Raw genomic sequence first — 24148 nt, forward strand, 5'->3', positions numbered from 1 at the left:
CCCTGAAATTCTTGGAAGTGAAGGGTACAGTATTACATTTATTAAATAAATAAAATAAATAAATCCCATTTCCCCCTGAAACTTACATCCAGCAATATTAATATCTCGAACATAACGTCTTGCTTCATCCAGGTTCTCAGGAGTGGCTTTGATTAAGGTGTCTTTCCATTTGTGTACATCACTACCAAACAATACAAAGTTGAAGTAGTCATCTTCGTTTATGTCTTCCAATATTTTTAGCATTGCTTCCTTTGTCTAAAATAAAATAAACATAAGGTCAAATGACTAAAGTCAGAGCACTGATGAGGAGATGGAAGCTTAAGACAGGTTCACATAGCATGATTTCCCTACACACAAGCTCTGTTTGACAATGGGTATGCCCACAATCAACTGTGGAAGGATCTATATGAGCCAGGATATACACGAATATAGCAGGCAGCCATTTGGGGTGAATGTGGCAGCAGCACATCTTCAAGGTCATATCATTGTGAGCTGATTCTATGCCCGTGTACAATCAGGCTCACACTAACTTTTCCCCATGCAAGTGTGTGCTCAGAGATGAGTCCGGGATGATCATGTGTAGGGCAAGGATGATGTAAGAACCTGCCCTAAGATGGACTGTAGTTGCACGAATTTTATTTATTTATTTATTTATTTATTACATTTATATCCCACCTTTCTTCCATTGTGGAACTCAAGGTGGCTACATGTGGTTCCCAGGTGGTCTCTCCTCCAAGCACTGACCAGAACCAAACCTGCTAAGCGTCAGCAAGGTGGCTGCATCATGTGCCTTCAGACCATGTCTTGGAATAAAATGGGGTGGAAGTGTGTAGATTGGAACCAAACCTTGGCTCAGCATCATTGAAGACCTATGGGTATTTTCATACAGTAAAATTGATTCTAAGGGCTTTTCTACACAAGGAATTTGTTGTGTGCCCATCATTTCTTACTCATGGTAGCTTATAGATTCTTTAGCTGATGTCATGACCCTCCAGTTTTCACTTCTGTCTCTAACAAGCACATTTGGTGAGTTTTTTTAGAGCAGGGAAAATCAGCATTTAATTGTGAAAATTAAAGCAACAGCTCTTTTCATTTCTGTATTTACACTTTTCTGTGACCCTACAGTGCCACCTAGAGGTTATGTAGAGGAAAAGCAAGAAAAGAAACATCTTTCATGCAGTCCTTGGATCTCAATTCTGTGATGAAACCAAAAGCAGATACAGCTAATTAACAGCCTCGGGTAGAAAAACTCTAAGAAATTAATCCCATAATCGGAGGGTATTCCCTAATCCACTGCACGAGAGCAAAAGAGGAAAGAAGTATTTTTAAAAGTGACGTGTTGGTTTTGTCTGGTTTTCATAGTTCCTTCTTATGAAAGCAAACCCCTTTTAAGAAACAGATTTTTCCAAAAGAATTAAAAAATGCCAGACTGAGGATGGTGCAAAAGACACAAATTCTGATCTGGGCATTTTCAGAGTTTACAGACTGGACACAGAGCATGCAGATATCTCCTTTTTTAAAAAAGGTAAAATCTCACTGACCAGCTTTTGATGGAGAAGGGGATTGAGGGAACTACCCTTCTTGCTGGCTCTCCCAAACAATCAGCAAAATTTTAGGTGTTTTTTAAAATTGCTCTATGCACACAGCCTTAGCTTTTGGAATGAGTTGGGGAGCTGTGTGTGCAACACCCATTTGCACATGTTGTTCCCCATCTACTGAGGGTTGCCCACACAGAAGCTTCCTTCTGTGCATGCATGGCCACTAACTGGATTAGACTGACAAGGCGCTTTCACATACTCAACACTAAAAATGCCTTTGAACCTCTCTTATGCTATTTGTGTACATCCTAACCAACGTGGGACTTAACAATCAAATGACAGACATGGGGAAATGCAAAAACAGGCCCAGAAAACAGAACAGAACGTCTTAACCAAACCTTACAGCGTGCAATAGAGTTGCCTGACAGAGAAGAACATAAGCAGGAAAGATGACAGGAAGGAAATATAGACTGGACATGGCCAACATCAGGGGGTTGGCATTGCTGGGCACCTGCCAAGGACCGCACTTAATTAGGGGGCCTAGTGCTGTTGACCAGAGCCTGCTCCACCTTGTCATAGCCACCCACTCACCTTCTCTATCTCTGTGGCCCAGAGGAAGAATGAAAGGGATGGGACTGAGAAAGAACAACAGCCATCATTGCCTGCTCACTTACCTGCCCTTTCCCTCAAGTGTTGTGGAGGTTGGAGTCAGAGGGAAATGGAGAGTGAATGAGTGAGTAAGTGGGGTAGAGAGGAATATAGCCCCCCCCCCCACTGAGGACATCATACCAAGTGGCACTGGCACTGAGCTTGGACATAACAATATAACTAAGTCAAGATCCAGGCTCAAAATGTCTGCTTACTCAAGTATCCACAAAGTTCTACAAGCATTCAGGCTAAGAACTGCTCAGATGAAATGATTATGGAGGCATCCTCCTTTCTGCTAACTTCAGAGTCAGTTGCACTTCAATTTGACTTTAGCATATTGAATTACCTGCTGTAGTTTTCGTCCAGACATTGAGATGCTGACATCTATTATGAAAACAATGTTCTTAGGCAAGCGTGAAACGTTTTTCGGTGCAAAGAAATGCACAAAGTATCCATTGACCATCTGAAAAATAATAAGGAAAATGTGTGGGATGGTATGAAGGTCACATCCACTAGCACATCAATTCAGATCACTCCTGCTTACCTGTAAATCCCCTGGGGATTCTCTATTCACATCATATTTGATGACAAAATTTCCATTCAGCAATGTTGTTGGACAATTTACACAGGATCGTTGTTGGTCCATGGTTGGCTTGAAAGTCACTTGGCCCTGAAAACACAACTTAGATTTTAACAATGAATTCTCAAGCAAGGATTCTGTGTTCAGTCCAAGATTACTGAAAAAAAATATTTTCAAGAGAATGAACACCTTGTTTATCAAATACACACTCAAAAACATGAGGCACAGTTTAGTATTATTACCTCAAATAACTGCCTAGCCTAAACCTCCAAACATTTATAAGGCTTTGCAATGGTCATGTTTGATCGTCCTCCCCCTTCGCAATCAACAAAACAGAGACTCATAGCTCAAGTTATTACGGCTTTATTATGCTAAAGGCAAGCCTTTCCACAATGCAGATTCAAGGAAGCTCTCAAACTGCCCCAGGCTCTAAACGACTATTCTAAAATTTCTATTAGGGAAGACAATCCACAGGCTAGTGAAGTTGCTGACAATTTGCCCATGGACACTGATGGTCAAACCTGCCTAACGGTGATGCCCCTCCTTTACGGCGGCTCCCTGGCTTCTAAGTGTGGCTATCCTGGCAGAGTGTCTCTATCCGCTTCAACTTGCAACATGCTCTGGTGTCTCTCAAGTCGCACCCCTCTTTCTCCTCCTCAGAAACGTGGGTTCCCAGAGTGGGCGAGGGAGGCAGAGACTCAGCCTGGGCCATCTGTTTGTCAAGGCCTTGGGAAGATTCTCTCTCAACTCCTGGGGGCTCTGGGGGAGGTTCCTCCCCTGTTCTCTGATCTAGCTGTTCCAGCTCTGATTCAGAATCAGAGTCCTCAGAAATCTTAAGGGGCTTGGGCTCAACCCTGACAGGAACTGTCTTTGTACATCGTTACAAAAGAGAAAACAAGATCCTTAGTTTGTACTGAGATCACTACAAGAGATACCTTTTTTCCTGAGAAAGACTTTTGTATGACTGGTAACAAGTCATTGGTGATGAATGATCCTTCGGCTTCCAAATAGCTGATACCCTGGGGTTCAAAGATGTTTGCCTCAATCTGAAAGGTTAATCAGAATAATGCAATCATTGACAATCACAGAAACGTAATCATTCAGGGGTAGGTCTAGAAGGGGACATTTGACAAATACATATATACATCAAGAATTTCCTAGGCAATAGCTAACTGCAGGGGTAGGCAACCTTTTTGGGCCCATGGGCACATTTGGCAATTTGAGAAACTGTCAGGGCCACCACCACAAAATGGCTGTTATGGAAAACATGGCTATTCACAAAGGACAAGTAACCTGCCTAAAAAATTTAGTGCACAGCAGTTATGGGTCTGAGCTCCAACAACAACTTTGACCCGCAGTTTTCAGTGACATCTTCTTTTTCTTGGTGGCTGGGCAAACTGCAGAGGAAAGCATCAGCCTCCCATTATCTTCATTTCCTAAGAATGTCTCTAAGCCCCATGTGTGGCTCAGTTGGAAATAAAGATGGCAGCAGCTGGAGGCCCTCAATTTACTTTGAAGTGACTCCAGCTGCCAGTAAGAAAATTCATTCATTTTTTAAAATTAAAAGTGGTGGAAGTAGGGTACCTCCGTGGGCACCAAGAAAGGTGTCCAGGGCACACTGGTGCCTGCAGATACCACATTGCTTTCCCCTAAATGCAAAATGCTTGTTTCTAAAACTTTGTTTAAATCAGAGAAAGCTCAGTTACTATGCAGGCAGCCATCTTAGCTTGAATAAACATGTAGCAAAGAGAATTAAGGCAGCATCTCTCAACCATGTTCTTCAACAAGATGCACACATTTCTTTGAGCTTCTGTCAAGCATTCAAGATCATTCGGAACGACAAGTAGACTTTACAGCAGTGCCAATTCATATAATAGGTACATTACCTCAAACTTATTGACAAGCTGCTTTGGGTTTACTTTTATGAACAATTCATATTTTCCAAAGCTTCGCTTCAGCAGTTCCTCATAGGTCAACTCAAAAGTGACTTTGCTGGCTGCAGCAATGTTGACTGAAACGCTGAATTTTTCTGTTTTTCTTCCGGCAGCCCTTCACATATTACAAAGAAGTTTATTACAAAATATGAATGTACTACAGAGGACTCATTATTCAATGTTGTATGTATGCTCTTATCAACATAAAATTCATTTTGCTGTAATTCTTTCACACTTTTGGAAAGATTGAACAATATTTTTTTATTTCAAGCTGATATCACCTTTAGTACAATTATACCAACAAGTCTTTTATTTTGAACCATGGCTGGTTAAAATACAGCAAGCTACAATGAGTCGTAGGCACAACTTCCTACACTGCCTCCAGCTTCATAGCATCTGTTTTGATATTTTGATCTGGCAGTTATAATTTTAATTAATACATTTATATCCTGCCTTTTTTCCTCTTGCAAGGAACCCAAGGAAACTTACATAGTCCTCCTCCTTTCCATTTAACCTTCACATCAACCCTGTGAGGTTGAGAGTCAGTGACTGGCTCAAAGTCACCAATGAGCTTCATGGTTGAGTGGGGACTAGAACCCAGATCTCCTGAGTCCCCAGTCCGACACTCTAACCATTCCACCATATGGCTCTCCTATAATGCTGGGTGACTTGAAGAACATTAGGATCAATATGAGAATGAAGATCGACCACTCCTACCTACCAGAAGTTGCTCATCCCTGATATTTAACACTTAAGTTAACTACTGGGAAACATATGCCATATGATTGCCAACCACACTAAGATCCATAAATTTGTCCCCAAATTTCTTCCTTTTTCTTCAGAAATTATTGGAATATGGAAGGATCTCACTCTCACTTTACTAGACCTGCAGTCTGTCCTCTTGAAACTGCCTGTTGATACTGTTGTTGGGCAGCTTCTTTTTCCTTTATAATTCCAGGATAGGTGATGCCATCAATAGTCCTGTAGGAGAAAAAAATAGGTAAATATGTGTACATATATGTAGATATATGAACATATTTCACTGGCTTTTTTTTTTGGCAACTTATCAAATTCTGTCCAGTGAAGTTTACAGTGTAAATTATAATTTATTACATCTTGCTGAGTACATAGTTTGTTGTTTATTCGTTCAGTCGCTTCCGACTCTTTGTGACTTCATGGGCCAGCCCACGCAGCCGTACATTTACTTAAATGATGAATATTTTCAATTGTCTTAAAGCATGTTGTTGAGTTGATGTCTTTTTTGAAGCAAAGTCAGCATTATGTGTGTAGGGGAGGCAATAACAGCGGTGGGAGATGGGGAGATATGGTGCTGGCAGAGCAAAAATTCATAGGAGAAGGGAGGGCAAGTACTTTACACCTATCCAGTCTTCTGGTTGCCCTGTGTCAGGGTTGGATCAGAGCCCATACAGCCCCCAAGCAGTTCTGATTCTGAGAAAGAGATAGAAACCGTGGGAGAGGAACCCGCGCGCTGTTCAGAGGTGCCACCGGAGGGAGAGCCCCTCCCTGCTCACATTCCTGAGAGTGGTAGCGACCCTGGCAGGCAGGGGGAGGGAAAACTGGAGCTTCGGGATGCTAGGCACCGGTGCAGGGACAAGCGGGAGATGGAGGGCACCAAGAGGAGGCGCTCAGTCCGCTTGGCGCAACATCAACAGCTGTGCCCCGATGCCCCACGGGAAAGGGGTGGACTTTCACTTCCTAGCCCTTAAGTTCAGAGGCTTCCCGCCTTTTCCCTCCAAATGGACACCAACTAAGGCTAGAAACCCCTGGTAGGCAGCTCTCTTAAGTTTCCCTCATTAGGCTCAGACAATTAGCATCTGTAAGCGTCATTAGGTTGAATGGAAATAAAGCCTTGGAAAAGAGCCCTATCATCTGCATGTTGATTCTGGCTACTTGAGGATTTCAGAAGGCAGCAAGTGTGCTCCTGACACCCTGTCAGCCCAGATACCTTGGGGAGTAGGCCAAGCCACCTGCAGAATCTTTGCCTGCGCCTTTGCAGTGCCAGGTCAATCCAGAATAAGATCGCAACCATCCATGAGCTAATCTTGGATGAAAAGGCTGAGCTGGTATGCATTATGGAGACCTGGCTGGGGGAGACAAGTGGGCCTGTATGGACGCAGCTTCTCCCAGTCAGGTACTCCGTGGTAGACCAAGTAAGGAGAAGCAGACGGGGAGGCGGTGTAGCAGTGGTCCACAAAGATAACATCCCCTTGACCAGAACTGGCTCACATCGAGTGTGTATACCTCGGCCTCGGGACTAGGGACAGATTGGGGATTCTGTTAGTGTACCAGCCACCCCACTGCCTAACAGAGTCCCTAACTGAGCTCACAGAGCTGGTCTCAGAGCTGGTGTTGGAGTCACCCAGGCTTTTAGTCTTGGGCGACTTCAACATCCCCCTCAGGTCCAGCTTGCCAAGTGTAGCTCAGGAGTTCATGGCGACCATGACAACCATGGGCCTGTCCCAGGTGGTCAAGGGGCCAACACATGAAACTGGTCACACGCTCGATTTGATCTTCTGCTCCAATCAGGAGAATGATCTGTGGGTGGAGGTTCTATCCATCTCTACATTGTCATGTATGGATCACTATCTGGTCAGGGCTGGTATCATGGCTACTACCTGCCTCTGCAGGGGTGGAGGACCAGTTAAGATGGTCTGCCCCCAAAGTCTGATAGATCCATTGCAATTCCAAAATGCCTTGGGGGGGTTGCTTGGCTGGTGCTGTTGCTGACCCTGTCAAGTCCCTGGTCTCTGTGTGGAATGAAGATTTGACCAGGGTAATTGACTCCTAGACGTTCTCTCCTACCCGCTTCTAAACAAGCTCCATGGTTTACAGAAGAACTGAGGAAGCTGAAGTGGCAAGGGCGATGACTAGAGCATTGTTGGTGGAAAACTCAACTTGAATCTGATAAGACACATCATAGGGATCATTTGAAGACCTATGAGGTGGTGAGACGTGCAGTGAAGAGAGCTTTGTACTCTGCACATATCATGTCTGCAAACTCACGCCCAGCTAAGCTGTTCAGTGTGGTTAGGGAGCTGAGTCAGCCCCCCTGCCCTGAATCCAATCTTAGAGCCTTCGGTAGCTCGCTGTGACACCTTTAATGAGTTTTTCATGGATAAAATCTCTCGGATACGAGCCGACTTGGACGCTGTCGTGGGGAGAGAAATCAACAGTGGGGTGTCCAGCGACTCTGCTTACACAACTAAACTGGATCATTTTCATAGGGATGTCAGAGAATTCCACGACGGATCTCGGTGAGGCCGAATGCACTGGCTGCCTGTATATTTGTGAGCCCAATTCAAGGTGCTGGTTTTAACCTATAAAGTCTTACACAGCTTGGAACCACAATACCTGACGGAGCGCCTCTCCCGACACGAACCTCCCCCTATACTATGCTCAACATCTAAGGCCCTCCTCTGGCTGCCTACACTGAGGGAAGCTTGGAAGACGGTCACAAGGGAGAGGGCCTTTTCGGTGGTGGCCCCCAAATTATGGAATGATCTCCCCAATGAGGCCCACCTGGTGCCAACATTGTTATCTTTTTGGTGACAGGTTAAGACCTTTCTCTTCTCCCAGGCATTCAACAGTATATGATAAGTGTTTAATCGATCCTGGAATGTCTTATAATTATGGTTGTTTGTTTTTGAGATTGTTTGAAGTTGTTTTAGATATATGTTTCTTTTGTGTATATTGTCTGTTCATGTGTTTTTTATGTAAATGGTTATTAATCTATTTTTTTAATGTTTTTAATCTTTGTAAACCACCCAGAGAACTCCGGCTATTGGGTGGTATAGAAATGTGAATAATAATAATAATAATAATAATAATAATAATGAGGTTTGGGGCTGAGTGTTATCAGTATGCTGATGACACCCAAATCTATTTCTCCTTAACACCTTTATCCAATGAAGGTATGACTCCTCTGAATGACTGCCTGAAGTCCGTAATGGGCTGGATGTAGGCGTGTACGGATTCCCCACCGTCTGTTCTGGTGGGGAATCCATTGGGGGGGGGAAGTGATCCGTTCCTTCCCCCTGGAATCCTCCAGAGTGGCTCTGCTCTGCAATGATTCCGGGGGGGGGGACTGGCTTGGGGGCCACTTACCTTTCCTCCTGCCAGCCAGAGCCGTTCGCCTCCTCCTTGTCCCTGCCTATTGCCATGTCTTTTCTTAAAAAAAAAAAAAAAATGGCGATTGGCAGGATGTGCCCATAGACTTAGATGCAAATAGAGTCATGAATCTTGCATCTAAGTCTACGTGTCCATAGGCTTATATGGAAGATTTGCGGTTCTATTTTGCGTATAAGTCTATGGGCACATCCTGCCGATCGCCATTTTTTATTTTAAAGAAAAGACATGGCAATTGGCAGGGACAGGGAGGAGGCGAACAGCTCTGGCTGGCAAGAAGCAGCCAAGTGGCGTTCCACCTCAAGTCCTCCTGGAGCGGACGTAAGTTGTCCCAATCTGCTGCGGATTCCTGAGGCAGGATTCCAAAGAATCTGGCTTCATTTGAATCTGCAGCATATCTCTCTGACATCCCTGGCTGGATGAGGGAGAACAAGCTGAAACTGAATCCAGGCAAGACAGAGGTGTTCATTGTGAAGGGTCCTAATTCAGGTATTGAGGTATGTCAACCAGTTCTGGATGGGGTTGCACTCCCCCTGAAGGAGCAAGTTCGTAGCTTGGGGGTGCTTCTTGACCCAACCCTACTCCTGGCACCTCAGGTGGAAGCAACAGTGAGAAAGACAGGTTGCCACCTGTAACTGTAGTTCTTCGAGTGGTCATCTGTGCATTCACACATATGGGCTCTGCGCCTGCGCGGAGCCTCGATTCCGGAAACTTCTAAAGCTGAGGAAACTTTGGTGGGAACCCTTCCCCCACCGTCCGGTGCACATATTCCTAGTGGGTTCCCACCTCCTCCCTCAGTTCCTTGAGACCGACACTGCGGCCTCGTAACTGAGAGAAGTGTACACTTCGGTACCCAACACCAAACTCAAGTATGACACCAAAGTGGGGATGGTGGGGAGGTTATGTGAATGCACAGAATGCACTCAAAGAACTACAGTTACAGGTAGCAACCTGTCTTTCTTCTTCATGGTCTCTGTGCATCACACATATGGGCGATTAACAAGCTTACTTACAACGGAGGTGGGTTGGTGTCCTATTACAATATTGATGAAAGGATGGCATGACCAAAGGCACAGTCAGCTCTTGCCCGAATGTCCAATCTGTAATGCTTGACAAAGGTGATGGTGTCGACCATGTAGCTGCACAACAGAGCTCAGGAATAGAAACCCCTCTGTCGAACGTGACAGATGTTGCTATAGCATGAGTGGAATGAGCTCTAATCGGGGCAGAAAGCTTGTGTCCAGTCAACTCATATGAAAGCTCAACAGTCTGGACGATCCAGGAAGCAAGACGTTGTGTGGACAGAGGCTGATCCTTCTGCTTACTGCCATAACAGACAAAAAGATGAGGTGACGGTTGGAATTGTTCAGTCCTCGCCTTGTAAAAGGCCAAGGCACGATGCACATCAAGTGTGTGCAAGGTCGATTCTAAAGGTGTAGACGGGGAGGCAAAGAAAGCTGGCAGCACAACGTCCTGATTTAAATGAAACTCCGAAACAACCTTGGGAAGAAAAGCTGGGTCAGGTCAAAGCACCACTTTATCTTGATGAAATTTAAGATATGGCTGGTCAACCCTGAGCGCACACAGCTCACAAGCATGACATGCAGATGTTATGGTGACCAGAAACACCACCTTCTAAGAAAGTAAGCGCAAGTTCACAGTAGCGAGAGGCTCAAATGGTTTCATAGAAAGTGCTTTTAGCACAACCAATAGACTCCAGCTCAGCACTGTGGAGTGTAATGGAGGTGCTAAATTCCTGATTCCTTTCAAGAACGTTTTTGCAGTTGGATGCAAAAAAACTGAAAAACCCTCAACTGCTGAAACAGCTGATAAGTAAACTTAAGAGAGGAAAGTTTGAGTCCTTTCTCAAAAAGTGAAATGCAGGATGTGATACAATGAGCATCGTCTAGGATGGAAAGACTGCTGTCGAACAAATGCCACAAAAGGAGCCCATTTCTTTGAATAAGAACATTGTGTAGATGGTTTACACGCAGCGTCCAGTATTCCCTGCACCCCAGTGGGAATCACCGGATTGTCAATTACCGTATTTTCCAAGCTGTCATGCGAAAAGTGGACAGATCTGGGTGTTGAATCCGACCGCATTCCCTGGTGAGGAGAGACGGAGCCAACGGCAGCCGCTGGTATCAACCTTGGGTCATCTGCATTAGAGAAGCAAACCAAGGCTGATGTGGCCACCATGGGGCTATCAGGATGCAATCTGTACTGTCCTTTGCAATTTTTTGCCAGGATCCGAGTCATTAGCGGGAAGGGGAAAAAAATGTAAAACAGACTCCCAACCCAAGCAAAAACAAAGGTATCTCCCATGGAAGTCCTGCCCTGTCCCGCTGTGGTGCAGAAATGATGACAGATTGCATTGTTTGCTGTTGCAAATAGATTGATCTGTGGCATTCTCCACTGCTGGAAGAGACTGCACAGAACCGTCCTGTCCATTTCCCACTCGTGGGATAATTGCATCTTTCAGCTGAGCTGATCGGCCAGAACATTGTCCACACCTGCCACGTGAATTGCCACTAACACTATTTGGCATCAATCGAATTGGTATGCACCAATCAAATATCTGGAGCATTAGAGTCACAAGTTGCAGTGACCTGGTTCCTCCTTCCTTATTCAGATATGCAACTACAGTTGTGTTGTCCGGTGCTATCTGAACTGTCCTGCCTGTCAAGTCCAACTCAAAAGTGTGCAGTGCTTTGAACACAGCCCTTAGCCCCAGGACATTTATGTGGTGAGCGGCTTTGCGGGGAGACCATTTGCCATGCACTGTCAGAGTTTGGCAATGTGCTCCCCATCCCAAACGGGAGGCACTGGTCATTAGAACTACAGATGGAGAAGGAATGTGGAAAGGTAGCCCTTGATTTAAATTGGTTGGTACCAACCACCATCGCAGCATGTCCCTGACTAGTGGTGGAAGTGTTAGCTGTACTCAGTGAGAGTCCAACTTGTTGTCGAAATGACAGATAAACCAAACTTGTAAGGGCCTAATTTGTAACCATGCATACCCCACAACTTCCATCGTTGCTGCCATGAAGCCCAGGAACTGTTGAATCTTGTATACCGACATAACCTTGCTGTGCACACAATGTTCTTATTCAAAGAAATGGGCTACTTTTGTGGCATTTGTTCGACAGCAGTCTTTGTTTGAAGCAAAGGTGACGTATGTCTCCATCCTGGTGATTGGCAGGAAAGCAATTCCTACTTCTGAGTTCAACAATGCCCCTATGAATGTTATCTGCTGAGGAAGGGTCAGCTGAGATTTCTCCACGTTGATGTATAGACCTAAAGCATTGAGGAGACCACAGGTCACCTCTATCGACCGTATCAGTTGCACCCTCACTGGAGCTACCAGGAGACAGTCGTTGATGTAAGGGTAGACTTCTATGCCTCTCAGTCGAAGGTAGGGATGGCGAAGAATTCCGCCACAGACTCCAACGAGGCTGGATTCTTAGAATCCGGCCCCCCTGGAGTCCGTGGTGGAATGGACCACCCCACCCCGCCACCCTGCGAAGTTCGACCTGGCTGGGTCCTACCTGGCAGGCTGGCACCGCTGGCTCCGGATCCGGCCGGGTCCGTCCGCTGCCCCGTGCAGATGCATAACGGTGTCCGGCATAGCGAACGCCATTGGCGTCCTTCCCTTTTTGCCGAGATAGGCTACGTAAATCTTTATGTAGCCTATCATGGCCAAGGGAGGCATGCAAATGGCGTAGTGGACACCATTTACGTCCTTCCCTTTTTGCCATAAATCTCTACGTAGCCTATCACGGCCAAAGGGAGGCACACAAATGGCATCCGCTATGCTGGACGCCATTTGCGTCTGTAGACCAGCCGCGGCCTATGGTAATCGCAGGATCTAGACAGCTGAAAGGGCCTTCCTTGTCTGATAGGCTGTGGCTGCTGTTGACCTACTCCAGTGTTGTATGGTTGGTATCAAGGAGAAGAAGATTGGTACCAGCATCGATACCAAGCCTGTTGTTGCTGGTGCTGTTGTTGCGGTAAAAATAGAAACTTTATTTTTTTTTTTAAAAAATGGTGACTTCCAGGAACTTCCAGGAGGTTGCTATTTTTAAAATGGCGACTCCCCTGCAATAGGAGTCGGTGCGCATCCAGGCCTCAGAAGCTGGCCGCAGCGGCGATGGCGGCGGAGACAGCAGCAGTGAGGAGATGGTGGTGAAGGCGAAGAAGGCGGTGGCAAAGGCAGTGACGGCAGCGAAGGCAGCAGTAGAGAAGGTGGTGGCAAGGGGAAGGCAGCAGCAGAGGTGGCAGCACTGGAGGAGGAGAAGGCGGCGGTGGAGGCGGCAGCGTCGGAGGAGGCGGCAGCGTCGGAGAAGGTGTCGGCAAGGTAAGGAGCTGGGGGGTTGCGCAGGGGCGTTGTGGGGGACCCGAAGCGGGGTTCGGCATCCAAATCCCATTTTGGTTCAGGGCCAAGTCAGGTCGAGGGGACCCCAAATCAGCCTGAGCTGAATCAGGCCCACCTCCGAAGCCGTGACGCGGCTTCCGAGTTGGATTGGGGGGTGGTCCCTGCGCAGCCCTAATTCTAATGACCTGGTCAGCAAATTGACCCAAATCTTCCGAGGGGGAGATGGATTTGTTGGTTCCCATCAGAGTATCTGGGGAAGAAAGCAACAATGGCCGGGACGATTGTGAAGATGAGTCAGACTCAAAGCCCTCTGTCTCCGACAGGCATGGTGGTGACTTAGAAGCAGGTTGAGGTACTGTAGTTGTCAGAGGTGGTACCAGTTGAAACAAGGTTTGTACTAGATCCTGTTGTTCTGGTCTCGGAGGTCAAATCATGCACAGGAGGAGGCAGACCAACTGGTGGACAGGGCTGTACCAATTCTGCCAAAGGTGGTAAAAACTCTTTTGGAGCCATTGATACAGTAGCAGACGGCTTGTGACGAGGATGCCTCCCTTCCCATCTCAGGCGCTCCATCAAGGGAGAGTAGTGCCTCCCACTGTCGTCATACTCAACCCATTGCCTTGGTCCTACAGAACTACAGTGATACTGAGGTCTGTCCCATTCAGAATGTGGTGACCTAGAGCGATCTCAGTACCAACAACAGTCTCATCTGCTCAATTCATAAGACCTATGATAAGATGCCATGGTATATATGGATTCAGGCGAATGTGGGCGCCTATCCCATCCTGGTTCATATAGTTCATGCCTTGGCCAAGGCAGATCCAGAGAAGGCTGAAAAGGGGAACATTCCCTAATCTCACCCTCTGATGTAGATGTTAAAGGGGGTTCTGTCTGTGGTGCTGACACCATTTGAAGAGGAGATGACAGAAGCGGCAGCGTAGGTATGGGCGGCTGTACCGTTGAAGTCTGTACTCCCGTGTGTCAATCCCGAGGTGTTGTTGGGATAGGAGCAGGAGGCTCATCTCGAACCCGTGTGCCTATTGGTGGCAATGAATGCCCCTGAGGTGACAAATCTGAATGAATTGCTCTCACCCGGTCCCGAGTGGCATCACAAACTTTTTTGCCCGACTTCTTTTTCTTATGTTCAGAAGTCAAAAGGGCTGATTTTTTCGAAATCTTTGCTTTTTTCGAAAGTCTTTTTGCCAATGTCAACGCCAAAGACCGACCTGGTGTTGGGGGGTCTTGGGTCCCTGGTGAAGCATGGCATTGAGGGGATTTGGACCCCAATGTTAAGGGCTGTAATATCACTGGATGTGTAGGGACAACAGCCTCCGCCATTTTCCTAGGGCCCTCGATGGACTAATGCCCTTTTCCACAAAGCAGCTTTAAGCCGATCAGAGATTTTCCCTCACTTGTTTAGAGAAGGTGTTGCAGTGATGGCAGGTTTCTATAATATGCCCTTCTCCTAAGCAAAAAAGACAAAGATTGTGTATGGTTTTGTGCGGGAGCTTCTCCCCACAACGGGTGCACTTCTTGAAAGGCACCTGGAGGGCCATACACTCATGAGGGCAATCACACAAAACACGAAACAGAACAACAAACATTTAAAATGTGTGGAAAGATAGAAAAACGATAGAAAGAGAAAAAGATCGAATAAAAACCTCAGCGTTTTTTCTATTTGAAGGTCACTTTCCCAGAGACAAAGAGAGAGAAATTCCCCACGAGGTGCATGCAGTGGCAATCAAAGAGAACTGAGGGAGGAGGCGGGAACCTGCTAAGAATGTGCGCACTGGATGGTGGGGGAAGGGTTCCTGCCAAAATTTCCTCAGCTTTAGAAGTTGCCTGAATCAAGGCTCCGCACAGGCGCAGAACCCATATGTGTGATGCACAGAGACCATGAAGAAGAAGTGCCTGTGTTATCAACTTTGGTTGATACGCCAACTATGCCCATTCCTGGAACATGTTGACCTGGTAATGGTGGTGCACATGCTGGTAACCTCTAGGCTTGATTTCTGCAATGCACTGTACTCAGGGCTCCCTTTATATTTAGTTCGGAAACTTCAACTGGTACAAAATATGGCAGCCAGGTTGATCTCTGGGACATCTCGTGGAGACCATATTACACCGGTTTTAGAATCTTTACACTGGCTGCCAATTTGTTCCTGAGCAAAACATAAAGTGCTGGTTCTTACCTTTAAAGGCGTACATGGTCTAGGTCCAAGATACCTTAGGGAGCGCCTTCTCCCCCACATCCCAGGCCGCCACCTAAGGCCCTCTGAGGGGTCTCTGCTGTGGCTGACTAATGTGAGACTGGCAGCCACACGCAAGAGGACCTTTCCTTTGCCACCCCTCAGTTGTGGAACGACCTGCTGGTTGAAATGCGTCTGCTGAGTCTGACCTTGTTGAAGGTTTTTAAGCAGGCATTAAAGATGCTATTATTCCAGCAGGCCTTCCCCTTTTAGAACTCCTGTTCATTCTGCTGACTTTTGTACACTGTTTTAAGCTGTGTTGTTTTAAGCTGTGTTTTATTCTTGGATTTTTTTAAAAAAATGTTTTTAGTTCGAAGTCGTTTTAGTTATATGTTGTTGTGTATATTGTCCATATGTTTTTATGTAAATTATTTTTAAACTTTGTATATTGTATTTTAAGGTTTTAACTTTTGCAAACCGCCCAGAGAGCTTCGGCTGTGGGCCGGTATAGAAATATATATATATATATATATAAAATAAAAATAAAAGTCAGATGTACTGAGTACCGTGCCGCAGATCATGTTTTCTCCAGGATTAATGTGCAATTTATGTTCTGGAAGGGAGGGGGCTTTGCTCAGTAGCAAAGCATATGCTTTGCATGCTAAAGGTCTCAGGTTGAATCCCTGGCATATTTAGGTAGGGCTGAGAAAGATCCCCACTTGAAACTCTTGAAAGCCACTGCCAGTCAGTTAGGCTAGTGTCCGGCCGCTAGATGGACCAGTGGTAAGTCCTGATATAAGGCAGCTTCGTATGAGAAAAAATGGAAATGATGGCTATTACTCCAGAGAAAACCTTAATGAATTCATTAAGTCAAGGCAGGTGAGAGATGGTAGTTTGACCAGTAATATATTTATTACCTTACTTAAAACATTTCTATGCCACCTTTCTAGCTAAGTATTAAAGGTGGCTAATACAACAGACTGACTCAGTTAAAAAATGAGGATATTTTTATTCGAAGGAGTAAAAGGTATGGTGGTATTTTTTATTGTTCAAAGATGTGATGGCCACCAACTTGGAGGGCTTTAAAGGTGGATAAAGCTCATGAAGGATAAGGCTATCAATAGATGCCAGTCCTGATTACTATATATTTATTAATGCCAGTATCAGAGGCAACATGACTCTGTATACCAGTTGCTGAAGAACTTGAGTGGGTGGATGCTATTGCTCTCATGTCCTGCTTGTGGGCTTCCCCTTGTGGCGACCAGCTGGCCACTGCGCAAATAGAATGCTGGACTGGGTAGGCTTTTGGTCTAATCCAGCAGGGCTTATCTTCTTATGTCCTTCTGCAGAAGGCTCTTTTATACCTTGTACAAGAATATTGTGCAAGAAAAGGCTACTTTTTACTACACCCTGAATATGCAGTCAATCCCTGAGCACAAGCAAATCCCATTCCAAAAATAGGGGCAGATGAAAACCAAAGCTAGGTTAAATTAATAGGGGTCTGTTGAAAGGAAAGAGTACCAGAGGACGATTTAGCTCACAGCTGAGCTACTCCACAAATTCTCTCAACAGATTAACTGCAACAATTTGCCTACTATAGCTGAAAGTTGAAACTGAAGTTGCACAATGCCTGAATCGCTCTTTCTTTCCAGGTCATGGCTTATTTAATCACGGACAACACTATCTATTTTATACATAGGGCCTATCTATAAAATAGTCGTCATCCTTGAAACACAGAAATCAGATGTAAACCAAAGCAAACAATGAATGCAGCAACTCCATCACTTAGTACTTCAGGTCTAAGTTGTCTTGAGTACTCATATCACAGTCATTCAGAAAGTATGTTTTACATACATGGTGAAATTGGTGATGAAGGCTGTCTTGGGGAGCTCCACATCAAACAAGGCTTCCTTGGACACATTGGCACGATTGACAGCTCGACTGGTGATGACATTATGGGAAAACCGGGAAGTAACTTTGCAATCAATTTTCATGCTGTAGATATCTATGCCATCGGTGTTCTGGAAAGAGAAAGACTGGAAAATCACTACCACTTGTTGAATGGGATAATGCATTGATGTGATGTGATCTCGCCGCCGGCGGCTGCCTGTAATCAGGCGAGCCGCTGCGTTGTGTACCAGCTGCAGCTAGGGATGTCAGAGAATTCCGCCACGGATCTCAGTGAGGCCGAATGCCAGTGCATTCGCCCCTCCAAAATCTGTGGCGGAACGGCCTGCCACCCCCCCACCCCCCCCACAGATCCCCCCCGGGATGAGACTTACCTGGGGTGGATGTTCCAGGCGGCGGCAGCTCTGGCAGCAGCTTTGGCGGCTATGGCGGCTGGTCTTCTGACCGGCTGCCACCACCGCCGTTTGCAGTCTTCGTCGTTTTTTTTTGTTTTTGTTTTTACAGAGATGTGATAGGCTATGTAAAGATTTATGTAGCCTATCACGGCTGGGTTAAAAACAAACCGTGTACGCAAATGGCGGCGGCTACGGCCGCCGCCATTTGCGTTCCTTATTTTTCGCCGTCTTAGTCTACATAAATATTTATGTAGACTATGACGGCGAAAATAAAGGGGAACGCAAATAGCATAGCGAGCGTTATTTGCGTCCCTTTTTGATTTGCCGTTTTAGCCTATATAAATCTTTACGTAGGCTAAAATGGCGAATCAAAAAGGGACGCAAATAGCGCCCGCTACACTATTTGCGTTCCCCTTTATTTTCGCCGTCATAGTCTACGTAAATATTTACGTAGACTAAGATGGCGAAAAATAAGGAACGCAAATGGCGGCGGCCGTAGCCGCCGCCATTTGCGTACGCAGTTTTTTGTTTTTGTTTTTACCCAGAGCCCTCCGTGGCCGGAAATCCGGCTGCGGACAGCTCTGGCCTGGGCCTGGCCGGCTGCTCTGCGGAGCTGCTGTGGAACACAGCTGGCTGTGGAGGATTCTGGGGGGGAGGAATGGATCGCCTCCCCCCTGTCAAGGATTCCGGGGGGAGGGATGGAACGCCTCCCCCCCCCATGAACATAATCTGTGGAAAGGTAAGTGACTTTTGTACATCCCTAGCTGCAGCTTCCGAACTGTCTTCAAGGGTAACCCCATGTAGAGCGCATTACAGTAGTCCAAATGAGAGGAGACCAGGGCATGTACTACCAATGGGAGCAGATGGTCGGGAAGGTAGGGTGTAGCTGCTGTATCAGGTGGAGTTGGTACAGCACTGTCTGGCTCACAGCTGACACCTGAGCCTCCATGGACAGCTGGGAATCCAAAATGATCCCCAGGCTGCGGACCTGGTCTTTCAAGGGTAGCTGTGCCCCATTCAACACCAGGTCAACATCCCCCAACCTCCTTTTGTCTCCCACCAAAAGTACCTCAGTCTTGTCAGGGTTCAGCTTCACCTTATTCCTCCCCATCCAGCCACTCATTGTCTCCAGACATTTGGACAGGGATTCTATGGCCAACCTTGGTGAAGATTGGAATGAGAGGTAGAGCTGCGTGTCATCCGCATATTGATGACACTGCACCCCAAACCTCCTGATGATAGCCCCCAGCAGCTTCACATAGATGTTAAATAGCATCGGGGAGAGGATAGAACCCTGTGGCACCCCACAAGTGAGCGGCCACGGGTCCGAAACCTCCTCTCCCAGTGCTACCCTCTGGTACCTGCCGGAGAGGAAGGACCGGAACCACCGCAATACGGTGTCTCCAATGCCCAACCCCTCCAGGCGGTCCAGGAGGACACTGTGGTCAACGGTATCAAAAGCTGTTGAGAGGTTGAGAACAAGGAAGGAGCATTCGCCCCTATCCAGAGCCCTCCTCATATCATCCACCAAGGCGACCAAGGCCGTTTCTGTCCCATGCCCAGGCCTGAAGCCCGACTGAAATGGATCTGGATAATCGGCTTCTTCCAAGTGTGATATATATCACAATGGCAACAATATGTCAGTCAGGAATTTGTTCCTCTTATGTCCCCAGCAAATGTACTAGTATGATACACAGGTAGCCAAATGTACACCTGTCGTATTCTCCAATTACATTTAAAAGCAGGCATGCAGAACCTAAGGCCCAGAGAGCCAAATCTGAAGGCCTCCAGGGTTCCCCAGATGGCCACGCCCCTTCCCCTGGTCCCACCCCTTTTCACCCAATCACCATTCATTTAGTGGTTTTCCAGCTTTAGTGCATTTCTTCCCCATTCCAAATAGTTGAAATGCCCTTCCTAAAGCTTAATTCCTGGCAGTAAGAGCATTAACGTAAAATATGAGGGTATTTTTTTTGTATTTTGGCTTCATCCCTTTTGTTTTCGGCCACCCCCACCACTGGAATGTGGCCCTCAAGAGCTTCTCCACAATGGAATTCAGCCCTCGGGCTGAAAGAGGATCAACACCCCTGTTTCAAAGTGTACACAGCCAAGAGCTTAAGGTGTACAACTAAAAATGTAATGTGTGAAGTAGCCCTGAAGAGGAGAGTTATTTCTCTATTTATTTATTTATTTATTTATTTATTAAATTTATTAATCGCCCATCTGACTGGTCACCCAGCCACTCTGGGCGATGTACAACCCACCATAAACAATTTAAAACAATAAAATTTTACCATAAATTTTTTTTAAAAAAAATACCCTAACCCACCCCAAATGCCTGCCTGAACAACCACGTTTTTAATGCACGACGGAAGCTCATTAAAGAGGGGGCATGACGGAGTTCCCTAGGGAGGGAGTTCCACAGAGTGGGGGCCACCACAGAGAAGGCCCTCTCCCTCGTCCCCACCAGTCTAGCTGTCCTGGCTGATGGGACAGAGAGAAGGCCATCCGAGGCTGATCTTGTTAAGCGGCCTGTCTGGTGTTGCTGGAGGCGCTCCTTAAGATAGGCTGGGCCGGAACCATATAGGGTTTTAAAGGTCAAAACCAACACCTTGAATTTGGCCCGGAAAACAACTGGTAACCAGTGCAACTCCTTCAGCACTGGAGTGATGTGATCTCGCCGGCGGCTGCCTTTAATCAGGTGAGCCGCCGCGTTCTGTACCAGCTGCAGTTTCCGAACCGTCTTCAAGGGTAACCCCACGTAGAGCGCATTACAGTAGTCTAAACGAGAGGAGACCAGGGCATGTACTACCGATGGGAGCAGATGGTCGTGAAGGTCTATCCACTAATACCTCAGAGAAGATTTCCAGAGACTGTCAGGAGACAAGATAAAGACTTAACTGGGCTCGAGAGCATTGGCTCTCCTTTTCTGAGAGTCAAAACAGATGTGAAAGAGGGGACACTCTGTTGGATCTCATCCCCTCATCCCCCCCCTTTTTAACTTCAGAGGGATTGTGGCAAACTCCAGTTTTGATCAAAGCAGTGAGAAGGGAAAGAGCTTTTCAAAAACCTTTTCGCCCATGCTGTTTCCCCAGCTGAAATTGCCCTCAGCTGTATTAGCCCTACCGAAGAAGAAAAAAATACACAGCTCTCACATGTCGGATGTCTTTTGATCTCCAAGGTTCTGTCCCCTGGTATTGATTTGGTTTCATTACTGCTAATTGATTGAACCCTTTATTTCTACATACCCTTTGTGCTGTCCCTGATTAAATAAGCAACTAAAGCAAATATACTGTGCAACGTTTGATTGCACAACTATTGATTGCAGTGGCAATAGTTATATTGCCAACAACTCAAAATTGGGGGGAATGATGCAGGCTAGAAGAGAAATTACTCTGGACTGGTCTCTCCATCCATAGGTTTACAAAATGACTAGCTATATTGGAGAAAGGCACCGTATGGCCATTCTTATATGGTATTACACATCCTTTTAGTTGCATATCATTGATTTTCTCTGTATGAAAATGTAAGGTGCGCTATGTCAGCCCTCGCAGATAGATGACGAGCCTCTGTTTCCGTAGCTAACTGGGAGTCAAAGATGTTCCACATACATATATACCTACACCTCAATATAAAACAATAATTAATTGGCTATGTCTTCAATGGAAAGGAAAATGCATGCTGTTCTACTCCCCCTGTCAAGTGGATGGTGGAGCCCTTGGCCCCTTGCAGGTAAGGGAGTTCTGAGCGTTCCCACATCTTGGCAGAACTGGGTGTGCATGGGCACATACCCGGGTAATAAGATTCTACACAAAACCAACATAATGGTGGGGAGGCGGGTAGGGATTGCCACTGAATTCAATGGAACGTGGACTGTATTTGTGCAACAACTTAGACTTATAAATGAGAAGAGTACTTACAACTTCTGCAGCATTTCTCTTCTGTAAAGAAAAAAAAGCAAAGCAAATATTTCATTATTGCTTAAAAATGTGGAAACACGCTGGAAGGCAGCCAGTGCAGTTCAAGAGAGGTTCAGCACAGCAGATACCAGTCAACAACCTCTCAGCCAGTTGAAGTTTCTGAATGCTCTTAAAAGCAGCCCCACGTACTGCAGTAATCCAACCTTGACATTACTAAAACTTGGCTAACTGTGGCAAATGACAAACAAGATCATCCGTTTCCAGGGAGGGGCACAACAGATGCACATGGAGCAATCAAAGCTGATAAACGGCTCTCAGTGCCACAAATGCCACTGGCATTCATAGTTAGAGCACATTCATAAGATGGGCTCCCTCCTCTACACATACAGGGTTGGATCCAGGATCTGCCTCCCATGAACAGAAGGGCTCTGCTCATAGAAGGCGCCTCTGCTTGATTTTGGAGGATCCCCCTTCCCCACTCCCACTACAGCTCACCCCAACCCTATGTGTAGCATTTCAGGGGCCTGGAGGGGCTGCTATGGGGAGGGGGAAAGGGGCAGGGAAGTTTGCTTCTGCCAGCCTAGTCACACACACCTAAATCTGGATCCAACCCCCTGTAATCTTATCCCATACATACAATCTCATGAATCATAAAATAAAAAATTATGTTTTAATTCTTCATATTCAGAGCATTTCGGAAATGTTCACCTCACGCTGGGGCTTTCTACCAGGCCCCCAAACACACCCACTTTTGCTGTTTTTGTTTAACTTAACATCCAGCCTGCAGGAGAGTCTTAGAAAGCTTGCTGGCTATTTTGTAACTTTTTATTTATTTTATGTTATTTAATTGATTTCATTTGTACCCCACAAAATGGCACTCAAGGTAGATTACAATCATAAATAAAACTTAATTAAAACAGTAAGAAAACAAATGCATTAAAATCCAATTAAAAACACAACAATAACAGAATAAAACAGCATCTAACCCAACAGACCAACTAACTTGCCAAAGGCCTGATTGAATAAACACGTCTTTGCTAGTGGAAGCCAGCCTAGCCTCCCTGAACAGGGAGTTCCACAGCCTGGGAGCAGCCACCAAGAAGACACTCTTTTGCATTACCATCAAACATGCCTCTCTGGAGCTGATAAACCACCACATGCTCCAGGGCTTTGCCCAAGAATGGAACATTAGAGACTGACAGGAAATTATCCAATACAGTGGGGTTCAGGGAGTGTTTTTTTTTTTTAAAAAAAACAAAAACAAAGGTCTTACCACCTTTGAGGCAAAACAGTATCACACCTTTGTGTAAAGAGGTGTTCACCTTGGATTTGGATGGAAAGGAGAGATAACCACTCAGCCAGGCTCCCCATGGCTGCTTTTATGAGCCAGGAGGGGCAATGGTTCAGCACACAAGTGGCAGCCCTCATTTCTCCAAGGATCATGTCCACATTCTTGAGCTGTACAAATAGAAAAGTATCCATTGTAACTTGACAAGCAGAGGCCAAAGTTACATCCACTGGGGCTTTCTTCACACGGAGCTTTTATCCTGTGATTGAGATTGCTCCTTCACGGAAGTTTGCGGGCTCTTTACATGATGCCATGATCATCCAAGGTGTCTCCTGCCCTAAATGCCCTTTGTTCTGTTTTGAAAGAGATCACAGATAATGAGCTGTCAAATTAACCTGTTGTGTTCCACTCCAGTTTCCTCCATGAAAAGAGGAAAAGCAGCAAGAAGAGGAGCCAGATCAATGAAAGATAATGGAAGACTCGGATACCGGGAGAAGGAGGGGGAAGGGGGTGGGGGTAAAGGAAGTAGGTGAAAAAGGGAGTTGTTGTGATCCTACATTTAAAATGGAAGCAGAAAGCCTCATTTTAAATGTAGGATTTTAGGCAGGTGTAGAGATGCCCTGGATCTGTATCAGATATGGCATCTAAGTTGGCACAGATATAATCGATTTTATCTGAAAAGCATTGTGCAAATTGGTCACAGCAGGCTATCAAGTGGTCCACCTTTTCTTCTTTTGGGCCAGAGTGTAATAAGCCTCTGACCACCCAAAATAGCTCTGCTGGGCGACTTTGCGCAGGGTAGCAAAGAAGTGCAATTCCTTCTCCACCCTCATTGCCATGGAGTAGGCTTTAAATTGAGCTCTAGCCCATGTTTGATTGACTTGTTCCACGTTTTCTGCCAACGTTGTTCTAGTCAATGTCACACTCATTTCATCGCCCGCAGTGCCCAGGCAAACTGGGGGGCTTGCTTGGATCCGCTCCATGCGAGAGGACACTCAGGAGCAATCATGCCAATCGCCCAGGCCCTTTCTTCATCCCAGAGATCCACCGGGGCTTTGACAGAATCGCCTGCTGAGTTTTGGTTGGTCCTAATTAAGATATTATTCTACCAATAAAATGTGCTGTTACTGATAGGCCCTGCTGGTCATTCTGCAACCAACAGAAAGTCACCACATAATATCTTAAAGATGGTCCTTCTTGGACTTGGTGGCTGTACCCACTGTCTGGAAA

The 24148-nt window shown here is 46.1% G+C and overlaps 1 protein-coding gene across 1 annotated transcript in view; it reads right to left on the minus strand.

Moving 5' to 3' along the window:
* LOC146354785 (inter-alpha-trypsin inhibitor heavy chain H3-like) overlaps window positions 1-24148 on the minus strand; it is a 53088-nt gene that overhangs the window by 26435 nt on the left and 2505 nt on the right. Inside the window, exons 2-9 of the mRNA XM_084839780.1 lie at window positions 21631-21651; window positions 17265-17431; window positions 5577-5681; window positions 4653-4815; window positions 3702-3812; window positions 2731-2856; window positions 2533-2649; window positions 87-255 (exon numbers count right to left, since the gene is read on the minus strand). Coding sequence (XP_084695906.1) covers window positions 87-255; window positions 2533-2649; window positions 2731-2856; window positions 3702-3812; window positions 4653-4815; window positions 5577-5681; window positions 17265-17431; window positions 21631-21651 — 979 coding nt within the window. The remainder of the gene's footprint in view (window positions 1-86; window positions 256-2532; window positions 2650-2730; window positions 2857-3701; window positions 3813-4652; window positions 4816-5576; window positions 5682-17264; window positions 17432-21630; window positions 21652-24148) is intronic.

This window comes from Heloderma suspectum, chromosome 2 (assembly GCF_057233095.1).
Source record: "Heloderma suspectum isolate Gila_16-S chromosome 2, 16-S_ref, whole genome shotgun sequence".
Lineage (NCBI taxonomy): Eukaryota > Metazoa > Chordata > Lepidosauria > Squamata > Helodermatidae > Heloderma > Heloderma suspectum.